This window comes from Triticum dicoccoides, chromosome 7B (assembly GCF_002162155.2).
Source record: "Triticum dicoccoides isolate Atlit2015 ecotype Zavitan chromosome 7B, WEW_v2.0, whole genome shotgun sequence".
NCBI lineage: Eukaryota > Viridiplantae > Streptophyta > Magnoliopsida > Poales > Poaceae > Triticum > Triticum dicoccoides.
The window spans coordinates 753,973,261-753,987,892 of record NC_041393.1 but is presented as its reverse complement, the minus strand read 5'-3'; the positions used below and the strand labels follow the sequence as shown (position 1 = coordinate 753,987,892).

At 43.0% G+C, this 14,632-nt stretch overlaps 1 protein-coding gene across 1 annotated transcript in view; it reads left to right on the top strand.

The window, feature by feature from the left end:
- The window catches only part of LOC119338017 (nudix hydrolase 15, mitochondrial-like), a 17,007-nt gene extending 4,532 nt beyond the window's left edge, over positions 1 to 12,475 (top strand). The window contains exons 3-4 of the mRNA XM_037610306.1: positions 11,614 to 11,733; positions 12,102 to 12,475. Coding sequence (XP_037466203.1) covers positions 11,614 to 11,733; positions 12,102 to 12,332 — 351 coding nt within the window. The 3' untranslated portion in view covers positions 12,333 to 12,475. The remainder of the gene's footprint in view (positions 1 to 11,613; positions 11,734 to 12,101) is intronic.
- Positions 12,476 to 14,632: the final 2,157 nt, after the last annotated feature.

Sequence of the window (14,632 nt, the reverse complement as noted above, 5' to 3'; positions counted from 1 at the left end):
GAATAGACTAAGTAAGAAAAGTTGCAGTTTTTAATCTCTTTAAGTTGAAGTGGAGTTTTGGCACAAGTTTTAACATTCACAATACATATCAAGCAAGCATGACAAGAGTATATGAGCAGCGGAAAGTAAAGCATGCAAATTGCAAGAATGTAAAGGGATGGGATTGGAGTGTGCAAACGCAATTTGGAGACACAGAGATTTTTTATCCGTGGTTCCAATAGGTGGTGCTATCGTACATCCACGTTGATGAAGACTTCAACCCACGAAAGGTAAGGGTTGCGTGAGTCCACGGAGGGCTCCACCCATGAAGGGTCCACGAAGTAGCAACCTTGTCTATCCCACCATGGTCGTCGTCCACGAAGGACTTGCCTCATTCGGGTAGATCTTCACGAAGTAGGCGATCCCCTTGCCCTTACAAACTCCTTGGTTCAACTCCACAATCTTGACGGAGGCTCCCAAGTGACACCTAGCCAATCTAGGAGACACCACTCTCCAAGAGATAACAAATGGTGTGTTGATGATGAACTCCTTGCTCTTGTGCTTCAAATGATAGTCTCCCCAACACTCAACTCTCTCTCACAGGATTTGGATTTGGTGGAAAGAAGATTTGAGTGGAAAGCAACTTGGGGAAGGCTAGAGATCAAGATTTATGTGGTAGGAATGGAATATCTTGACCTCAACACAAGTGTAGGTGGTTCTCTCTCAGAAAATGTATGTTGGAAGTGTAGGCATGTTCTGATGGCTCTCTCCACGAATGAAGAGTGGGTGGAGGAGTATATATAGCCTCCACACAAAATCTAACCGTTACACACAATTTACCAAACTCGGTGGAACCGAATCGTGAAACTTGGTCAGACCGATTTAGTTCATAATGTGACCATTAGGCATTTAGGTGGGACCGATATGATCAACTCGGTAGGACTGATGTGCTAGGGTTAGGGTAAAGCCTCAACTCGGTTTGACCGATTACACAAACTCGGTGGGACCGATTTGGGTAATAAGCAAAACAGAGAGTTGGCCAGGCAAACTCGGTGGGACCGATTGCATATCTCGGTGGGACCAAAATTATTGCAATAGGCAACAGAGAGTTTGCAAGCCCATCTCGGTGAGACCGAGATCCCATCGGTGAGACCGACTTGATTAGGGTATCCGGCAGTGGCTATGTCAAGAGAACTCGGTGGCGCCGGATAGAAAGATTCGGTAGGGCTTTCCAATGCTTCTTCAACCTTCATAGGTTCAATGCTAGAGATGAATGAATAATGTTCACAAAAGTTAGCCAAACGAGTTTTAGAGCGAGTGATTCTCCCGGTTTGGATATCATTGTAGATTTGCTCGACGGGATGGTCTTTGGCGACTCTTGCTCGAACTCGTGGAAGCTTTTGCTTGGATCTGGGTGGAACATCTTCTTCATCTTGTTCTTCTTCTTGGCCTTCTTCATTGTTGACGTTGTCGTTCTCTTGTCGTGGTGGAGAAGGAGGTTGTTGATGTTCATCTTGGTGTACTTCCTCGTTTTCTTCATCTTGGTGTGTCCCACTTGTGGATGCTTCCGTATCAACTCTTGGTTCACCTTGTCGTGAGGTGGAAGCTTCCACTTGGACGGACGAGGTACTCTCCTTCACCTCCGTTGGACGAATCTTGCCAATAGATAAGTCTTGGATTGCTTCCGAAGGGTCTTTGTCTCCTACATCAATTGGCAATTGCTCTACTTGCGAGCCGTTAGATTCATCAAACTTCACATCTACCGTCTCTTCAACCTTTCGGGTGAAATTATTGTAGACACGATAAGTGTGAGAGTTTGAGCCATAACCAAGTAGGAAACCTTCATGAGATTTAGGAGCAAATTTAGAACGACGATGCTTATCAAGAATGTAGCACTTTGAGCCGAATACTCGAAAGTATCCAACTTGGGGTTTGTTACCGGTGAGGAGCTCGTATGCCGTCTTGCCAAGTAGCTTGTGTAGATACAAGCGATTTGTTGCATGACAAGCTGTCTCAACCGCTTCCGCCCAAAAGTGCTTCGGCGTCTTGTACTCATCAAGCATCGTTCTCGCCATTTCGATGAGCGTGCGGTTCTTCCTCTCAACAACTCCATTTTGTTGAGGTGTGTACATAGCTGAGAACTCATGTGAAATCCCTTCTTCGTCAAGAAAGGTGTCCACATTTGTGTTCTTGAACTCCGTTCCGTTGTCGCTGCGAACCTTCTTGATCTTCACTTCAAATTGATTTTGGGCCTTCCTAGAGAAGTTTTTGAAGATCTTTTGAACCTGCGATTTATCATCGAGAAAGAACACCCACGTAAATCTTGAAAAATCATCGACTATGACTAGACCAAAAGAATTTTCACCTAGACTTTTGTAAGCGTTGGGACCGAAAAGATCCATGTGAAGTAGCTCGAGTGGCCTCCTTGTGGTCATGATGTTCTTCACGGGATGCCTTCCTCCAACCTGTTTACCTGCTTGACAAGCGCTGCAAAATCTATCCTTATCAAATATGACATCGTTAACGCCGAGGATATGATTACCTTTAATAAGCTTGTCAAGGTTTCACATGCCCACATGACCTAACCGTCTATGCCACAACCAACCTTTAGAGGATTTAGCAATTAAGCAAGTTCTAGGTTGAGCCTTTTTAGTGAAATCAACAATGTAAAGGTCACCTCTACGTATACCAGTAAAGACCATTTTATGATTATCTCTACAAAACACTTGGCAATCTACTTCGGTAAATAGGACATTGAAACCAAAGTCAGCTAGTCTAGAAACAGAAAGCAGATTATAGCCAAGAGATTCAACGAGCATGACATTTTGTATGGAGCTATCATGTGAAATGGCCACCTTACCGAGGCCAACCACCTTACCCTTTGAGTTATCACCAAAAGTGACATACTTTCGAGGGCCGTCGTTTTCAGCAAGCTCACGAAACATATCTTTATCTCCGGTCATGTGATCGGTACATCCACTATCAAGAACCCATTCCTTTCCTCCTGCCATGTATCCCCGAAGATTTGCCGTAAGACCAAAGTGTCTCATTGCATCATCAAGATCAAAGTCACTATCATCATCCTCATCATAGTATCCATGTTCAACATCGTCATGTGATGGATCAATTCCTAGAGAGGGAGATTCATTAGAATGAGTGTGATAATGATCTTCTTTATGAATTCTAATAGCTTCGAAAATAATATTGCTAATAATTCCAACACCTCCTTTGACACGCATAAGATTTGTAAGCTCAAATAGACAATCACCAAACTTAGGATCATTGGAATTCATCTTACTCAAGGCAATAGACTTATGGAGAATTTCATCTAGATTTTGCAAGGAATAATTTGGAAAACGTTCCTCAAGAAATTTCCATATGGTGTAGGCACACTTAAGAGTAGGCAAGCAACCTATCAAGTTTCTAGGCAAACCTCTAGTGATAAGATCAACAGTTCTAAGATTGCGAATCATGTCAATTGACTCATCAAGGGTAGGATGCATAGGATCAACATGAGGTGCACAAGGGCTAGTAATGTACTTGTTCAAATGATGTTCATTGAAAATCACAAGCATCTCATTTTTCCACTCATGAAAATACTCTCCATCAAGTATAGGCACTCTATGTCTAAGACTCCCCAAAGTAGACTCATCCATCTTCCTTCAATGGTGTTTAAACCAAAGCAATGGGGACCAAAGCTCCGATACCAATTGAAAGGATCGAGAAGAGGTGTTTAGAGGGGGGGGGGGTGAATAGACTCTTAAGTAAGAAAAGTTGCAGTTTTTTAATCTCTTTAAGTTGAAGTGGAGTTTTGGCACAAGTTTTAACATTCACAATACATATCAAGCAAGCATGACAAGAGTATATGAGCAGCGGAAAGTAAAGCATGCAAATTGCAAGAATGTAAAGGGATGGGATTGGAGTGTGCAAACGCAATTTGGAGACACGGAGATTTTTTATCCGTGGTTCCGATAGGTGGTGCTATCGTACATCCACGTTGATGGAGACTTCAACCCACGAAGGGTAAGGGTTGCGCGAGTCCACAGAGGGCTCCACCCATGAAGGGTCCACGAAGTAGCAACCTTGTCTATCCTACCATGGCCGTCGCGCACGAAGGACTTGCCTCACTTGGGTAGATCTTCACGAAGTAGGCGATCTCCTTGCCCTTACAAACTCCTTGGTTCAACTCCACAATCTTGACGGAGGCTCCCAAGTGACACCTAGCAATCTAGGAGACACCACTCTCCAAGAGGTAACAAATGGTGTGTTGATGATGAACTCCTTGCTCTTGTGCTTCAAATGATAGTCTCCCCAACACTCAACTCTCTCTCACAGGATTTGGATTTGGTGGAAAGAAGATTTGAGTGGAAAGCAACTTGGGGAAGACTAGAGATCAAGATTTATGTGGTAGGAATGGAATATCTTGATCTCAACACAAGTGTAGGTGGTTCTCTCTCAGAAAATGTATGTTGGAAGTGTAGGCATGTTCTGATGGCTCTCTCCACGAATGAAGAGTGGGTGGAGGGGTATATATAGCCTCCACACAAAATCTAACCGTTACACACAATTTACCAAACTCGGTGGGACCGAATCGTGAAACTCGGTCAGACCGATTTAGTTCATAATGTGACCGTTAGGCATTTCGGTGGGACCGATATGATCAACTCGGTAGGACCGATGTGCTAGGGTTAGGGTAAAGCCTCAACTCGGTTTGACCGATTACACAAACTCGGTGGGACCGATTTGGGTAATAAGCATAGCAGAGAGTTGGCTAGGCAAACTCGGTGGGACCGATTGCATATCTCGGTGGGATCGAAATTATTGCAATAGGCAACAGAGAGTTTGCAAGCCCATCTCGGTGAGACCGAGATGCCATCGGTGAGACCGACTTGATTAGGGTTTCTGGCAGTGGTTATGTCAAGAGAACTCGGTGGCGCCGGATAGAAAGATTTGGTAGGGCCAAGTTTGACTTTTGGTTTGGGACATATGTGGATGTGAGAAAGTGGTTGAGGGCTTTGGAGCATATCACTAAGCACTTTGAGCAAGCAAGCCATTAAGCAACACCTCATCGCCTCTTAATAGAATTGCTTTCCTATGGACTCAATGTGATCTTGGATCACTAAAAGTAAAATGTAGAGTCTTGTGCTTTGAGCTTGAGCCAATCCTTTGTCCTTAGCATCTTGAAGGGGTTCTACATCCTCTAGTCCATGCCACTCCATTGTTGACATTAATTACCAAAATCACCCAGGGAGCACTTGTGCTTTCAGGCTCTCACTCTCATCTAATCATTTGCGAAGAGTGAAGGAGAGGTTGGGCCAGAGGAACGAGCGGCGTGCGGCCTCCCCCAGTGTGAACTGACGACCTGACATGACCAGGCGCGATGTGGATTGCCTGGGAGATCAAGGCGTTCTCCCACAAGTTGGAGCAAGGGTGCTTCACAAGGCGCAACACCCCCTCAAAAGCCTGGACCCTCGCACTCGGAAACTAGTTACCTGTTAGAGTTGCCCCTCGATAACTAGCTTCCCACTAGAGTTTGGAACCTAGCTTCCTGCTAGTATTGCTCCTCAGAAGTGCTGTTCTCTAGTGTTGCCCTCAGAAGCTCGCCATTCGCTACTATCGTCCCTCGGAAACACTTGATTGGTTGAGAGCTTGGAAGCCCGGAGATGACCATCTTCCCTAACTCCAGAACCATCAGGCAGGCAAGGACATGACGCTGGATGCCGTTGAAGAAAGGAGTGTCTTGAATCTTGACATGGCATCCTCAGGATGGACTAATACCAACACTAGGTGCCTCCAAATATACTGTTCGGGTGCACGACAACACTTTATATTAGGATTTGACAACATGTTGCATTGTTTCAGATGTCACGTGTTGAACTTGAACGACAAGAGTGTGTACCTGTGTGTGTCGTGTGTGGCGGCTCAGGGGAACAGGAGGACTGGATGCCCCCCTTCTAGGTCAGCACATGGGCTTGGGCCCTAAGTGACATATCTTGATTGGCTTGGACTCATTCCGGTACAACACTCCCCCTCAAGATAGGTGGTAGATATCTTTCGTTCCCATCTTGTCACATGCCAAGTTACAGTCCTTTGTTCCCAGTCCCTTTGTCAAGCAATCTGCAGACTGCTGCCCAGAGCTGACATGAGTGAGGCTAATAATCCCAGGACCAAGTTTCTCCTTAAAGAAGAAGCGATCAATTTCCATATGTTTAGTCCTATCATGTTGAAATGGATTATTAGCAATGCTTATAGCCGACTGATTGTCACCCTACACCCTCAAGGGTCCGTTTCTCAGAAGTTTCAACTCGCTCAGAAGGTGCTTCACCCAGAGCATCTCAGACAACCCTTGAGATAAGGCTCTATACTCAGCTTCTGTTGTTGATGTAGACACAATTGTTTGTTTCTTGCTTCACCATGACACCAAATTTCCTCCCACAAACACACAATAGCTAGAAGTTGATCTTCTATGGTCTTGACAACTGGCCCAATCAGAGTCACTGTTGCCATCCACCTCAAGATGTCCACTCTTTGCAAACCACAACCCTTTACCTGGAATGCCCTTCAAGTATCTCAGGATTCTGTGCACAATATCAAGATGCCCACTCCTTGGTTCATGCATGTATCTGCTCTCATCACACCCACGACATACGTAATGCCAGGCCTGGTATGACACAAGTACAATAACCTTCTTACCAGTTTATGGTAATCTTCCTTTATTCACCAGCTCTCCTGGTTGTGCTGTTACTTCATGGTTTTGTTCAATCGGAGTTGGGGCAGCATGACATCCCATCATGCCCATCTCATTCAAGAGATCCAAGGTGTTTCCGTTGACACAAAGATATTCCCTTCTCTGTCCGAGCCACTTTAATGCCAAGGAAGTATTTTAGGTTGCCCAAATCCTTTACCTCAAATTCCTTGCTCAATCACCCCTTCAATATCTCTATTTCCTCCTTATCATCTCCGGTGATGATAATGTCACCCACATAGACAACAAGAATGGTGATCTTCCGATCAGAATGTTTGCCGAACATCGTGTGATCACCGTTACACTGACAATACCCCATACCACAGACAGCTCGTCTGAACCTATCAAACCATGCCCTCGGTGATTGCTTCAAACCATGCCCTCCGGATGTCTTAGGAGACAAAGCCTCGTAAGATACAAAATTTCCAATGTCATGATCATCAAAATTATCCGGAGGTAAAGCCTTCTGTGCCGCTCCACATGTCCCCTTTCGCAACGCAATGGGCAGTTCCACTGTCTCAGATGAGCTTGCATCATTGCCTTGCTGCCCCCCCTGCACTGACTGCTCCCCTTGCACTTGTGGCTGCCTCCACGAATATACCAGACGTGTCAGATGAGCTATGCACTTGTGGCTGCCGACGAGAGTACACTAGGGGGATCTTCTGCCACCGATCTCAAACAGGGAGCTGGAGATTACCAATCTGAATGGAATCCACTGTTGGCACATCACCATCAGTGAGAGTACCAACCAGAATTGTACCCACAATTGGCTGGACTTGAACCTGCACATCACCATCAGTGTTAGTGCCTACAGAATCATCCTGAGTATGAGATAGAGTCTTCTCCCCCTCTTGACCATCCTGCATAGAGTGTAAGTGGTCAAGCTCTTGAAACAACACACTTAGAACTGTTGGCTCACCATAGAATGGCTCAGATTCCCTGAAGGTTATACCCATACTGACAAACCTGCGTTTCTCAAAGGGACACCAATATTTATACCCCTACTAACTAGAGAATGGCCCAGAAAAATACACTTCACTGCCCGCGGATCAAGTTTCCCAACAGAAAGCCCGCTGATCTCTAACAAAACAAGTATAACCAAACAACTTTGGGGGAACAAAAAATTTAGTTCCTCCATATACCAGCCCACACGGGGATTTCATGCTTGGTATTCTTGATGGTGTCCGTTTGATCAGGTATGAGGCTGGCATAACTGCTTCACTCCACAAGAACTTGGGCACATTCATCGTATACATCAACGACCGAGTAACCACAAGAATATGACGATTCTTCCTTTCTGCCACTCCACTTTGAGGAGGGGTGTCTGGGCATGAAGTTTGATGAACAAAATCATGATCAGACAAGAAGGCCTCAAAGGTGTTGTTCACATACTATGTGCCATTGTCTGTCCTGATCACCTGCAGCTACACCTGAAACTGATTCTTCCCCAAGGCATGGAAATTCTGAAAACAGCTAAACACCTCATCTTTGTGATGCATCAAATAAATCCAAGTCATACGAGAATAGTAATCGATAAAGGTAACAAAGTACTTCATTTCATTCATTGACACAACTGGGCAAGTCTATACATCCGAATGAATCAACACAATAGGGGATATGCTTCTAAACCCCTTACTCACATATGATACTCTTGTGTGTTTGGCATATTCACAAGCATCACATGTCAACTTGCCTTTGCCTACCCCATGCATAAGATCCGGAAAGATTCTACCCATCTTATCAGAAGGTACATGTCGCATCCTACAGTGATGGATCATTGCCTTCTCCTTGTCCTCCATGGGCGCAGCACACACCATGTCCAGCTGCACCTCCTAGTCCATGTACCAGAGCCCCCTACGCCTGGTGCCAGTCCCAACCGCCTGTCTCGTCTGTCGCTCCTGAATCGTGCAATCGAATTTGTCAAGGATCACACAACAGTCTATTTGATCATTGAAAGCACTAAAAGTGACCAAATTGACAGGAAAAGCTGGCACATGTAAAACTGAGGATAGGGAGATGGTTGGAGTGCACTTTATTGTATCAACCCGTATGACTCTATTTTGTGCCATCATCAGTTTGTATAGTGCCCGTGTGAGGAGCATGCTTATTGTAAGACTTGAACACACATGATTTACTAGCAACATGCTTAGTTGCTCCAGAGTCAAGAACCCACTCTGGAGCACTCTCATTAGTAGCAAGAGATGCCTTTACGGATTACCTTCATCGGTGGAGGCCCAGTGAGCAAAGTCTCCACAGTCAGCATCATCTAAATCCTTGCCTTTTGAGCCCCAGTGTCTCCTGCAACTGCCACCATGTGAGCCCTCTGACCCCCTGAGTTTCCTGAGTATCCACCTCTGCCCCTAGAAGCCTGACCCCCTGAGGTCCCTGAGTATCCACCTCTGCCTCTAGGACTCCTGCCTCTGCCAATTCCCCCTTTGTTGTATCCCCTGCCTCTGCCACGAGTTGGACAGGCCCACTTCCAGTGACCTACCTCCCCATAGATATGACATTTGTTGGGATCTGTCCACTCCATGCAACTGCAAATGTCGAAGGCGGCACAGCCTTCACTTCTACATGCTCAAGAGATAGCCGCACCTCCTCTTGAGACATGGCTGCAATAGTCTCCTCAATAGTAGGCAGGAGAGGTTGGTGCAACAGGGATGCCCTCCTGCCATTAAAGCAACCTCTGAGCCCCTCCAACAGTTTCAGCACACGCCTGCGCGCAATCCACTTGCGCTCTGACTCGATGCAAGCCGCATCATAGAGTTCCAGAGGATCACAGTTATCCTGCTCGGCCCACAAAGCCGGCAACTATGCCACATATGCCATCACTGACATGTCATCACCTTGGTGCAGCCGACTGATCTTCCCCTCAATCTGAGCAATTAGCATGACATTGCCCTTGCCTGAGTACTGGCTGGACAAAGTCTTCCATATCGCAGCGGATGTGGATAGCCCCTCCACAGAATGTCCAATGGAGGGCACCACCGAGTTCAACAACCAGCCAATGAGCACAGAGTTTATGACCTTCCATCTCTTTCCCTCCGCGGTAGTCTTGTCTCCTGGTTCATCAATAGCACCCAACAAGTGCCCATCAAGCTCCTTCTGCTCCACAGCCAGCAATGCCCTCCGGACCAGCTTAGATAATTGGTGGCCCCTTCTAGCTTCATGTCCATGGGCGACAATTTGAGCTTCTGAGCCACTTCCTATCGAGGAACGATGGCCCCAGAGTTCGACTATGGAAGGATCTTAGCGAGCTTCTCATAAGCCTGAGCAATGACTTTTGGTTCACCCATCGGGTTGCAGCCACCCCAGTAGCAGCAGCAGAGACAACCTCCTTCTCACCACCAACAGCAAGCAGCAGCAGCAGCACTACTCTTTCTCAAGCAGCAGCAGCAGCACTACTTCTCTTTCTCAAACAGCAGCAGCAAATCACCACAGCACTTCTCAGCAGCAGCCTCCGGGCTTGGGCCCATACCGGTTCAACATCACGTAATAAATTAAGCATTTAAATCAGACTTGTCAAATGTATCAGAAGATTACTTTGGTACTTGTCATATCATCACAGAAAGCTCATTTGAAATCTTTATCTTTGCTCCTATAAAGTTCTGAGCGGTGGCGGTTCGTTCATCTTTAAAGTTACTAGGGATTACCACTATTGTCATCCATTCTATGGAGGACATATGGCTGTTTCGGTTGATGTATTTTTCAAGATAATAGTTTTCCATTTTGCACAAGCGTTTAAACAACTGATTGTATATAACAAAAAAGTAAATCCTGCAACAATGCACAATCATTTAGCTAGTTATAGAAAAGATTCCACTAACTATTGGGATCCATATTATTTTGATATTTAGTGGATGCTTGTTGAAGAAATAGCTATATTATACCGGGGGTCCCACTTAGTCCTAAATGGCATCTACATAAACGGTCAGCATAAGTCCAAGCAAGCCACCATGGTCAACAAAAGCCCAAGCAAGTCCTCATGGTCAACAAGTCAAAGGAAGAGGGATAAATAGAAGACCAAGTCAAAGATGAAGACAGAGAGAAGCAAAGAAGCCCAATTTAAGAAGAGGTGCAAGTGCAACTAGCCAAGGCCCATTCATGAATGGATGAGAATGCATGGCTCACCGTGAGCCACACCTCCGCCTTTGACAGCCTAAAAAAAACCTCCACCTTTGACTAGTCTTCATACACCCATGGACCATCATTTACCCATGTACCCCTCCAACCTACCACCGTCAAGGGCCTTGGTCATTTGTCAATGACCATTAGGCTATATAAAATAACCCCCCTAGGCATGTACTTACGTTCACTAGGTGGCCGGGTTTTGGAGTCCGCGGGACCTTGTAAGGCTTGGATCGTCGAGAGTTGTGGGAAGTGGCGACGTTCTAAACGTTGCTCACGTAACACGTTTTAGACGTTCCTCACAACCTATTTAAAAAACATCGATGTATCACTTTGTCGGTGTACGATGACCGTCTCTATAAGGCCGTCGTACAGAACTCTACTTACGTTTCACTAGCCACGCTACTGAGGATACCCCTATTCGAAAATTGTTTCCATAACAACAACTCTAAACTCTTAAACTGAACTGCATTTTGCTGCCACTGCTAGAGCGTGAGCCCAATGATTTTTTATATGTAAACCATGTAATTGAATTGCACAATTTGCAATTGTCTGATCGGTAGCACTTTATTTAGCTCACAACATTTACAATCCAAGTCCAGAACAAATTTTTGTGCTCCTCACTGTTTTGAGTTTTAACAAGATGTCACTTTTAAAGTTTGAATTAGTAAACTTCTATAGTTCATTCAGTGTTAAAGTTATATCTACAGGACTACAGCCTCAAGATTCATTAAGGTTAACATTCTCAATGTCTGTCGCAGCATCTTCTGGTAGTTGTTCCTATTGTTGGCATACTCTCAGATATAGAAGGATTTAAACCTGTTCCCAACATCCACGAGGTTGATGACATTTTCGATGTACCCCTGGAGATGTTCCTCAAGGTTAGTGTCTTTGTGTTCTCACATGCTAATTAAGGTATATACTTTATTCATTTTTTTCATTTAGGATTTTATGGGTAGTAACTGTTGCAGCCTTGGTTGGATGCTTACGATAGTTTCAGTTTGTACTATACAAATGATCAGTTTGCTGCATACAAAGAAACAAAAAAAGGTTACTGCATGAATTACCATACAACTTAAGGTACGGCGATATGTATACTTAGCTATTTAGCCAGAATTGAGAACTTTGTTAGTCGCAACCAGACCAAATGACCATTCCTGCCAAGTACAATGGAAAGGAATCGATCTTTTTTTTTTGTTGCTAAGATGGATATTGTAATGTATTGGATGTCATTTGTCCCCTGATGCAGGATGAGAACAGGAGATCCGAGGAGAGAGAACGGATGGGGCAAGTCTTCACAATTCAGTACTTCGACTACGAGAAAGAAAACCGGAAGTACGTGATCTGGGGATTGACTGCCCGCATCCTGATCCATGCTGCTTCCATTGTATACCAGCGGCCACCGGACTTTGTAGAGCGAAGACTACAGTTCAACCTTCCAAAGTACTCCATTTCTAGTTCAGGATCTGCTGCAAGCTAATGTTTACAATATAGTCTCAATTAATATGGTGTTGGGCGTACATCAGATAGAACAGGAGATCCATATGTGGAATGTAAAGGGCACGATATGCTTCTATATGATCTATATTCCTTTTTATAATTCATGAGGAGGTGTTTGTTTTAGCGATTTTTACCCGTCATCCCTTTACGCCGTAAAGGGGAAGGGTTACTTGCGTTTGTTTAGGGGACTTTCTATGTGACGCTCTCTGTGATTCGAACCTGGACTTGCCGGATAGTAACGAGCTCTGCTAGCCGCTCCTTCCATCGACCTTCTGTCCTATAGATGCAGTGCGACTCTTAAAGAAGGAAACGACAGTGGCGAAATCTAAACATTAATAATCGAGGCCTGCTGCGAGTGAACCTAAATCGCTAGGCGTTGCAACTAAAAATAGCAGCCCAGTGCTTATGAACTATAAGTCACACCAGACTTAAATCTTTTTCAAAATTTCAAAAGTTATTTTTTGAAATATGTAATTTTTTTTAAGAAGTGAACCTTTTCAAATTTATGAACAAAATTTTCAAAACGCAAACATTTCATGAAAAAACTTGATTTTTTTTTGAATTTCTCAACCATTTCTTGAAAAAGGGAACAAAATTGAAAACGAGAACAATTTTTGACATTACGAACAATATTTAAAAAAACAGAAACATTTTCTTAAAAAAAGAACAATTTTCGAAATTATGAATAACTTTTCAAAATGGAAACATTTTCCGAAGATCCCCTGTACATTTCGGATTTAGGATCAAACTTTAAAAACATGAACATTTTTCAAATATGTGAACAAACTTGGAAAAGCTGGAACATTTTTCGAAACTCTCAAACATTTTATAAAATTTGAGATTTTTTTTCAAAACATGAACAATTTTCGGAATTGTATACAATTGTTTTAAAATGCAAACATTTTTTAAAATTACAAAGAACAAAATGAACAAAATTATTTCAATCTGTGAACAAAAATCAACATGGACATTTACATAGCATCTGAACAAACTTGGAAATGCTGGAACATTTTAAAAAATTCCAGAATTTTTTTTGAATTTATGATTACAACTAAAAAGTACGAACATTTTTTTTCAAATTCTCCGAACATTTTTTAAATTTGCGAACAATTAATAAAACATGAAAAAATAATGAAATTTGTGAACCAAATTTCAAATAGGAACATTTTTTGAAATTTCAAACATTTTATGAACTTTTGAACAAAAAATGCAAAAACATTTATTAAATTTGAAAAAAATGAATTTGGATCATTTTTTAAAAGAACCTAACAATATTTGAAATTCTAAACTTTTTTGGAATTTCTGAACTAAATTTAAAATCAGGAACATTTCTGGAAAAATGAAAAAGAAATGAAGAATGGGCATTTTTAAAATTCCTGAACATTTGATGAAAGAGAGAAAAAGAAAAGAAAAAAATTCAAAGAATAGAAGAAGAGAAACAGAAAAAGAAAAAAGAAAGAAAATAAAAAAGAAACTAAAAAGGAAAAAAAGAAACCGAAAAAACGGTTCAGGAACCTTCTAGAAGGTTCCTAAAGCAAAAAACCGGCTGGAAACCTTTGAGAACGTTCACACCATTACCTGATAATCTTAAGTATGCTTATCTTGATGAAAAAGAAATATATCCTGTTATTATTAGTGCTAACCTTTCAGATAATGAAGAAGAAAGATTATTGAAAACTCTGAAGAAGCACCGAGCAGCTATTGGATATACTCTGGATGATCTTAAGGGCGTTAGTCCCACGTTATGTCAACACAAGATTACATTGGAGGACGATGTCATACCAGTTAGAGATCCTCAAAGACGATTAAATCCCAAGATGAAGGAAGTGGTAAGAAAGGAGATACTAAAGCTCCTTGAGGCAGGTATTATTTATCCCGTTGCTGATAGTGAATGGGTAAGCCCTGTCCATTGTGTTCCTAAAAAGGGAGGTATTACTGTTGTTCCTAATGATAAAGATGAATTGATCCCGCAAAGAATTATTACAGGTTATAGGATGGTAATTGATTTCTGTAAGTTAAATAAAGCTACTAAGAAAGATCATTACCCTTTACCTTTTATTGATCAAATGCTAGAAAGACTATCCAAACACACACATTTTTGCTTTCTAGATGGTTATTCTGGTTTCTCTCAGATACCTGTGTCAGCTAAGGATCAATCTAAAACTACTTTTACTTGCCTTTTTGGTACTTTTGCTTATAGACGTATGCCTTTTGGTTTATGTAATGCACCTGCTACCTTTCAAAGATGCATGATGGCTATATTTTCTGATTTTTGTGAAA